General features: G+C 44.0%; 1 protein-coding gene across 1 annotated transcript in view; it reads left to right on the forward strand.

Annotated features, from left to right (window-relative positions):
• Positions 1 to 3,307: 3,307 nt before the first annotated feature.
• The window catches only part of LOC107298894 (disks large homolog 2-like), a gene marked incomplete at both ends in the record, with an annotated part of 58,658 nt that continues 52,409 nt past the window's right edge, over positions 3,308 to 9,556 (forward strand). Inside the window, one exon of the mRNA XM_015828255.1 lies at positions 3,308 to 3,488. Coding sequence (XP_015683741.1) covers positions 3,308 to 3,488 — 181 coding nt within the window. The remainder of the gene's footprint in view (positions 3,489 to 9,556) is intronic.

A 9,556-nucleotide genomic window follows, 5' to 3' on the forward strand; every position in this document is an offset into this window, starting at 1 on the left:
CTCATCAGCAGCCCCCCTGGAGGAGAGTTGCCCCCGAGCGTGGCCCATGCGGAGCAGCACAGCCAAGGACATGGCAGCCAGGCAGCATAGACAAGACTCCGCCCTCACACCCCATTGCGCACAGTTGATGCTACAGGGCGCAGGCAGAGGACGTGGCCGCCATGGCGCTGCTGGGCTGCCTGGGCGATCTGCGGCGGGCCCTGGAGGCGGTGAGTGGCCCTGCGGGCAGGCAGGATGGGGGCGGGGCAGGGGATGGAGCAGGGGCGGGGCCAGCTTTTGGGCACTCGGTCTCTAAAAGGTTCGCCATCACTGCCTTATCTTTTGGGTTGTTACAATCTCAAGTGCCAAAGTATATTGATGGTGGGAGAAAGAGGGGTGGAGAAAATAAAATTCTCAGCAGCTCAGGTTGAAACTGTCCGCGTAAAAATATTCCATTTCATGATCCCCTGGGTAAAACAAACCTTTCAGGCTCACCCTTTTGAAAAGCGTCGCCCGAGGCATAAAGCATCCTCTGATTTAGCATAAAGAGGTTGAGTAGCTATGCAAATGACCCATGTCCTCCAAAATTGTAATACTTTACGGCTGCCAATTATTAAATAAGTGCCACTTAAAGTCCTTTGGTGGGAGACAGATTGTACCCCGAAGTGCAAGCAAAGAAGATTTATTTCACTCACCTGGAAAGCCTCAATCTCCTAAAGAGACGGGCCTGAATTCTTGTTTTATCCACTTTAGAGTGACAAATTGAAATCCATATATCAATCCTGTCAACCTGATGGGAATAAAAAGGATAGTTATGCGCTAGAATTAGTCTTAACTGTGCAGGGAGACAGTCTGGCTTTTGATGCTAATTCAGAATACCACAAGGCTCCGGTTTAAAATAAATGGGCTTTACTCCATTGCTAACCTGAAACCACTCCAGTGGGCAGGTTAGAAAAAGAAGTCATTAGCTGTGGGCCCCATAAAGGAAGAGTAATTCTATTTACTTGTCTGAGCATCAGGAAAACAAGAAAATTAGATTTGGGGTGACTCATCCTTACCAGAAAACTGCAGAATATTTGGAGTTGCGTGAAACCGGTGTCTCATCCTGCAGGCCAATCCATATTCTACAAATATATTTAAAAGATATAGATAGTCGTGAATTTTCTTTCAAAAGAGTATTTCTCCAGTTTCATTGCTGATCCTGATGAAAATCAAACTTTGATACGGGAAAAGGCACAGGAGTCATCTGGATGATTTAAATCTTCTGAATTCTAGTCAGGAGACCCAGCTATGTTGAACCGAATAAATTAGTAGCTGAACTTAAATAAGAAACCTAAAGTCAGTATTCAAAGGATATGTTATGCTTGGCAAGTTTTAACTCTTAAGTAAAAACTTGCCAGATTCGTTTTTCTCACCATGCACACGTATACATAATCCGAACTAGACTGTGTTGTTTCTTCATATAATATATGTGGGTATATGCATAATTCTGTATTTATTTTTTTCATTTTTATGGAGTATATATATCGGAGGTGGTGAGACTTTGAGAGCTGTACGCAACGAAATTTCATTTTAATGTATGCCGATTAGTGTGCATTCAAAGGGACAATAAAGTTATTATTCTATTCTATTATTCTATTCTAAACCTACTGGGCTACTTTACTGTTCTGGGTATTATCATACCCCAAAAGTGGATTGATTCAGTAGCTGGGTTGAATGTTTTGTGAAAATGCGACCTCTGTGATTATCTCCTGCTGGTACCTGGAATAGGCTGGGTCATTTATAAGAACCGTGGTGGCACAGTGACTAGAATGCAATATTGCAGGCTGACTCTGCCCACAGCCAGGAGTTTGATCCTGACGGGGCTCAAGGTTGACTCAGCCTTCCATCCATCCGAGGTCGCTGGGGGCCAAGTATGCTGACTCTGTAAACCGCTTAGAGGGGGCTGTAAAGCACTGTGAAGCTGTATATAAGTTTATGTGCTATTGCTGTTTGAGTGAACCTTGAAACTTTTATTCCTTGATAAAGAAGAAGAAAAAAACAGCACCCACAAACTCAATTCCCCTCCTAAGAGACTATCTAAAAATAATTTCTTCCTTCCAAGCCTAATTTGAACTTAGATGGATACTCTCAACTTCAAACGTTATTTTGTTGTACCAGTGCAGACAGCCATCAAACATCACTTGCCGTGCTGGCACCCGTTTTGCAACAATTTATTTCATTAGGCTGAAGACATGGTAGCGTTATTTGACTGCTCCTAATGATGCATAAGAGTTCTGTGGGCCGCAAATGATGATTAATGTCATGTAACTGTTCGTAACAATTTGCTCCAGCTGAAAAGACGTGGAAGATTTATGCTTCGACAACAAAAACAAAGCACTTTCTCTTGGTTGCCCTCTAACACACACGTGTGTGCGCTCTCGCGCACGCAAACAAACACACAAAGAGATCAGGTAGCCACTTCCGCTTATACCCGACTTCCTTAATTTATTCAGACTGGAAAAATTGATCAGAAAATCCCAATTCTATTGTATACCCCCCACACACTGTCTTACCCATTATTTTCTTAATGCTAATGTATGTATTGTCTTATTGTTTTAATCGTTTATAACATCATTTATCAGATTGTAAACCACTCAGAGTCATATGACAGCCAGATGGGGAAGGAAGGAAGGAAGGAAGGAAGGAAGGAAGGAAGGAAGGAAGGAAGGAAGGAAGGAAGGAAGGAAGGAAGGAAAAGAAAGAGAGAAAGAGAGAGAGAGAAAGAAAGAAAGAAAGAAAGAAAGAAAGAAAGAAAGAAAGAAAGAAAGAAAGACAACATTCTTCTTAATATGTAGCTACTGTAGTCCTCGACTTACAAACATTCACTTAGTGACATTCAAAGTTATGATGGCACTGGAAAAGTGATTTATGATTGTTTTTCACACTTGGTCACGTGTTCAAAACTGGGACGCTTGGCAACTGGCATGTACTTATGACCGTTGCATTGTCTTGGGGTCATGTGATCACCATTTGTAACCTTCCCAGCCGGCTTCCAAAAAGCAAAGTTAACGGGGGAAGCCAGATTCACTTAATGACCGCATGATATACTTAACAACTGTAGTGATTTGCTTGACAACCGTGGCAAAAATGTTCATAAAATGGGGCCAGACTCACTTAACAACTGCCTTGCTTAGCAGTGGAAACGTTGGGCTCAGTTGTGGTTGTAAGTCAAGGACTACCTGCACTTGAATCTTACGTTCATCTCCAGATGTTCCTCTCCGATGACTGCTCAGTGCTGTCCTACTTGGGTTTACCAAGCCATCCTTTGTGTGTTTCCTTCCCACAGAGCCATGTTTGACTACGACAAAAGCAAGGACAGTGGCCTCCCCAGTCAAGGACTCAGCTTCAAGTATGGAGATATTCTCCACGTTATCAACGCCTCGGATGATGAGTGGTGGCAAGCAAGAAGGGTCATGCTGGAAGGGGACAGTGAAGAGATGGGAGTTATACCTAGCAAACGAAGGTATGTGATGTCCTCTTCTCCTTTTTTCTTTTCTTTTCTTTTTTTACAAGCTTTATTTCAAGTCTCTGTTGCAAGCTCACACTTAATCATTATTTTAATCCAAGACATACAAAAATGTACAAAAGGAGACACACAATGCTGTTTCCTTTTTAATAATGGCCATGCTGTCCATAACACGATATTGTTGTGGTAGCGCAGTGGTTAGAATGCGGTACTGCAGGCTACTTCGGCTGACTGCCGGCTGCCAGCAGTTCGGCAGTCCGAGTCTCACCAGCTCCAGGCTGACTCAGCCTTCCGTCCTTCCGAGGTCGGTTAAATGAGGACCCAGATTGTTGGGGGCAAATATGCTGACTCTGTAAACCGCTTAGAGAGGGCTGTAAAGCACTGTGAAGCGGTATATAAGTCTAAGTGCTGTTGCTATTGACAAAGAGGCAGTATGAATTTGTTAACAACATATTATCTTTAAGTTTAGGGACATGGTGGCACAGTGGCTTAATGAACTTACAGCCAGACATGGTTTGCACTCTGGCCATTTGAGCCCTGGCTCCATGAGATGGAGTGAGCTCCTGTCACTCGATCCCCAGCTCCTGCTCATCCAGCAGCTCAAAAGCATGCAATAGTGCAGTGGTGGCGAACCTATGGCACGCATGCCAGAGGCGGCACTCAGAGACCTCTCTGTGGGCACACGCACCGTTGCTCCAGCCCCGCCTCCTCCCATGGCCCCCTCCTCAGCAGCAGCCCCCCCAGAGGAGAGTCGCCCCCGGGTGCGGCCCACGCGAAGCAGCGCAGCCAAGGACATGGTAGCCGAGCAGCGGGGACAAGACTCCGCCCTTGCGCCCCATCGCACGCAGATGATGCTGCGGGCCACGGGCAGAGGGCGTGGCCACCATGGCGCTGCTGGGCTGCCTGGGTGATCTGTGGCGAGCCGTGGAGGTGGTGGGTGGCCCAGCGGGCAGGGCAGGGCAGAGCGGGGACAGGTGGGAGGGTGGGTTTTGGGCTCTTGGTGTCTGCAATAGTGCAAGTAGATAAATGGGTACCACTTTGGTGGGAAAAAACTAGCTGCATTTGTGTGTGTGGAGAGCGGAAGCCGGTGCTAGACCTGGCCAGACGCGAGGCATTGCGAGGCGAGGCAGGGCAAGACCAGTGGAGGAGCCCAGACGAACCTGCAATCCGAGCATTGCTAGTCTGCTGGTGTAAGCTAGTTTACCGGCTGCGATGCACCAGGGATAGGCATGCAAGCGCCAAAATGAATGAACTAGCAATTTAGGCTATTGTGTCTAGCATGAGTACATTTCCCTGACATTGCATGCCATATGCTAAATAAATAAATAGATAAATATCTTTAAACAGGCAAAATAATTTTGCAAAGGATTCTTTGCCCTCCGATGGCCATTGAACCGGGTGCATCCTTGAGAAAATGAACTGGGAAGTGCTGTTGGGGATAGAAAAGGTCAGGGGGGAAAAATCAAACAATTCCACGTTCTTTCGTGCTCTACCTAATTATTTGCCAGAACATTTTTAGAGGGTCAGTCATAACTTTGAACAGTGACTAAGCAACTGGTCATAAGTCGAGGACTAATGTTATAGCTCTTGTGCTACCCTGGGTAAAAATAAAAAGCTGTAGCTGGTTGAAGTGTCTGACTGGCCAATTGCCACACTGAAATAACTGACGATCAACCCATTTATCTGACAGCACACAAAACAGTGGTCAAACAAGGAACAGGCTTCTCTAGTGCCAAAATGTTTGTCAGTCTGGCAGCAATCTAGCTGTGTATAGATGCAAGCCTACACTGAATCACAATCAGAGTCACACAAAAAAGATTGAATCCATTGCATTACCATCCTTACTCCTTTCTGCCTGTATTTCATAGAGAGAGAAAGAGAGAAGAGAAAGGGAGGGAGGGAGGGAGGGAAGAAAGAGGAAAGGGAGGGAGGGAGGGAGGAAGGAAGGAAGGAAGGAAGGAGCAAAAAGAAGGGAGGAGCAAAAGGAAGGGAGGAGCAGAAGGAGAGGGAGGGAGGAAGAAAGGAGCAGAAAGAAGGGAGGAGCAAAAGGAAGGGAGGAGCAGAAGGAGAGGGAGGGAGGAAGGAAGGAGCAGAAAGAAGGGAGGAGCAAAAGGAAGGGAGGAGCAGAAGGAGAGGGAGGAAGGAAGGAAGGAGCAGAAAGAAGGGAGGAGCAAAAGGAAGGGAGGAGCAGAAGGAGAGGAAGGAAGGAGCAGAAAGAAGGGAGGAGCAAAAGGAAGGGAGGAGCAGAAGGAGAGGGAGGGAGGGAGGATACCAGAATGCCTAAAGTGGCTGACCAGGGGGGTTAGTTTATTCTCAAATATCCCCGGCATAGCAAATGGAACTAAAATCCAGAAAAGCCAATTAATTCATTCAGTGCCCTGTCCTACACTCAGGAGTTTAACCCTATTCAAGCAATAGGCTAATCAGTGGTTCTTAACCTGGGCGATATCGCCCCCCAGGGAGCGATTTCGTTTTTCAGGGGGGCGATGGAACGAAAAGGGGCAACGCGGGGGTGAAGGAACAAAAAGAGGGCAATATAGGGGCGATGGAGCGAGAAGTTTTGGGGACACTTTTGAGACTTTTCCGTACAGTGAATCGCTGTATATCTGTCATACAAAAACACCAGATCGCTCGCTATTAGTGGATTGAATTGTGTTTTCAAATGTTCCTCCAGCTAGCTTCAGTACAGAACGCCGTACATATGTGAATACACATCGGCTTCGTTTTCGAATTTTTGTTGTGCTCTGTAAAACATTTTGTGTGTCTCTTTGTATTGTCCTTTTTTAGGGTGCACCCCAGTTCGATATTATATTTTCTTTGTGTCTTTTTAATCCTTTTTACAGTGTGCGTGACTATACATATACTTTCCTCGAATCTTAATTCAGTTTCAGAGTTTTCGTCTTGAAATTCTTAGTTCCTGCATTGCGGTTTGTTTTTATGCCCTTTTTATATTTCTTTTTGCGTCTTAAATTTCACTTGTAATTCAATCATTAAATGTTACTGTTTTTCTTTTCGGGCATTTCACTTTCTTGCAATTGAATTTTGTTTTCAGTGGTCATTACATTGAAGTGTCTTGAATAAATAAGATAATAATGAAATACATGTATCACGAAGTTTGGGAATAAAGTGATGGGTAGCACCAAAATTTTTCACACAGTTGAGATATGGGAAAAAGACTGGAAATAAATTATTTGCATCAATATTTTTAAAGAAAACAAAAAAAGTGTTTGCATAAATTGAAGAATTATTTCCTATGAGAGGTTATGTTGGGGGAGGGGGCGATGACAAGTTCCTCATTGGCTCAAGGGGGCGATTCGTTCAAAAAGGTTAAGAACCACTGGACTAAATCATGAATCATGCCTTACAACTTAAACCACAAACAGGCAAGTCTCATTAGGGTGTGATTCCAACCTGAAGCAGGTTTTCTACTAAAAGCAGAAATTAATCGTAAAATCGAGTCGTGTTGCAAGGTTAGAGAAAGAAAAGGCAACTTAATATTAGCGTGTAATAATCATTAAAAGACTGAATTTAGCTTTGACCTAATTATCTTTGCCCTAGAATGTGCAGCTTTTTCTTTCTCCATTTTAGGACTCCCAATTTTCATTCCCTTTCAATGTCTTTTCCCTTTGCATATTCTCCTACATCAGTGGTACTCAACCTGTGGGTCGGGACCCCATTTGAGGTCGATCAATCATTTCATGGGGGTCGCCAAGCAAGGCTGTCCGCCATTTTTTTTTGTCTGCCATTTTTTTCCCCTTTTCCGGCGGGTGCCTTACCTCCCTTGGGCTGGGCCAGCTGGTGGTCGGCCTGCTCCGTCTCTGCCGCTTGCCAGCTACGCCTCGGCCGGCGCAGGGGGCGGAACCACACATGCGCGGTGCTCCCGGGCAGGGAAAGTCCTCGACTTACGACCGGTTGGGTAGTCCTCGACTTACGACCGGTTTAGTCCTCGACTTACGACCGGTTTAGTCCTCGACTTACGACCGGTTGGGGTCGCGGCATTAAAAAGGTTGAGAACCACTGTCCTATATGGACCTTCATCTTCAAGATTTAAAATTGAGAGTTTTGTATGGTTCAAAGATCACCCCCTGAATATGAAAGCTGCATTTCTGTGTGCGCATGCTGCTTTCTCAGAGGGGGAAAAAAAATAGATTTATTCCGAAGTTCAGCTGTAACTATAGTAACGTGAGCTCGGTGTGCTGCAGCTGGCAATGTTAAAAACGGGCAGTTTTGAAGCAGAAGTATATATTTTATTTCTTCTTGAAGATAATGTTCTGCAAGGCATTTTGTTCCGCAATAATTAACTTGTGTAGTTTTCACACTTGTTCCCGTAGTCAAAAATAACTCCTCCTTATGTAACTTTTGGAAATTGTGTTTCTCCTGAAGTATATCTATCTATGCTGCTTGGTGAATCTGTTGTGGGTCTACTGTTACAATGGTAGATCTAAAAACTTTGCTTTTTTAGTCGCTTGCGAGATATCTCCTACCTGTTTTGAATCCTAGATGTGTCAGCTGCCACCTTACTTGTGTTGTGCTTTGCTATCAAGTGGTGACTGTCTGCCATGAACTCTGGGGAGAGGAGATACTTGGGGGAAAGCGAAAGTAACTTCTGTATCTCCCTGAGATGCTGCTTCAAGGTCACCCAGCTGGGAGAAGAAGGCTGCTACATACCAACCTATGCTTGGCGTGACGTGACCGTTCTGAAAACATCTTGCTTCAACCTGATTAGTCATGGCGGGGTCAGCGATGGGAGGCAGTTAAGGGAGAGAAAAGTTGAACTTGGGGATTTTGGCGCGCGATTCTCAGTTCTAGCTCTGTGCTACTGCAATGCACTTGACTTCTAATAAAATTATACCTTTTCCAAGAATTGGAGCCAAGGATTGCTTCTATTTAGAGGCTTAAGTGGTAACAGGCCTGATAAACTGTATGTGATTCCCAGCCATTAACTAAGTGGGACCACAGGTTGACTAACTCTTTTATCTTTGCTTTTTATTTTTATACCTATTTTTATATTTTGTAAATTTATTTCCAAAGTTAAAATGCAGAATCCAAAAAGACGGGGAAAAAAGAGAAAAAGAGCAACCTAAAAACAAAGATTAAAAAAATATCGAATATATATATATATATAAAACATTCCCCGTTGGTTGAATATAGGTAGTCCTCAACTTATAACAGTTCGTTTAGTGACCGTTTGGAGTTACAATGGCACTGAAAATAGTGACTTATGACCGTTTTTCACACTTACGACCATTGCAGCATCCCCAGGGTCACGTGATCAAAATTCAGGCACTTGGCAACTGACTCGTATTTATGACAGTTGCAGTGTCCCTAGCTCACATGATCCCCTTTTACGACCTTGTGACAAGCAAAGTCAATGGGGAAGCCAGATTCACTTAACAACGGTGTCACTAACTTCACAACTGCAGGGGTTCATTTAACGACTGGCAAGAAAGGTTGTAAAATGGGGCAAAACTCACTTAACAAATGCTTCACTTAACAACAGAAACTTTGTGGTCGTAACTCGAGAACTACCTGTACCAGGGGTAGGCAACCTTGGCTCTTTTATGGCTCGTAGACTTCAATTCCCAGAATTCCTGAGCCAGCATGGGGAAAACCTTGGCCCCTTCATGACTTGTGGACTTCAACTCCCAGAATTCCTCAGCCAGCATGGGGGAAACTATGGCCCCTTCATGACATAATAATAATAGTAATAGTAGTAGTAATAATAATAATAATAATAATAATAATAATATAGGTGCAATTCCAAAACAACTGGAGCACCACTTGAACACCATTGGCATTGACAAATTCGCTATTAGTCAATTGCAAAAGGCGGCCTTACTAGGAACTGCTTCCATCCTGCGACGATATCTGTAATACCATCAAACATCCACATCTGCCTATCCCAGATCCTGGGAAAGGACTCGATAGGTAGACAAAATGCTAAATCCAGTCTGAACATCTGGCTGACTGTGCGATGATCCATAATAATAATAATAATAATAATAATAATAATAATAATAATAATAATAATAATAATAATAATAATAATAATAATAATAATAATAATAA

This window comes from Protobothrops mucrosquamatus, unplaced genomic scaffold (genome assembly GCF_001527695.2).
Source record: "Protobothrops mucrosquamatus isolate PMUCROS unplaced genomic scaffold, P.Mucros_1.0 scaffold4356, whole genome shotgun sequence".
Classification (NCBI taxonomy): Eukaryota; Metazoa; Chordata; class Lepidosauria; order Squamata; family Viperidae; genus Protobothrops; species Protobothrops mucrosquamatus.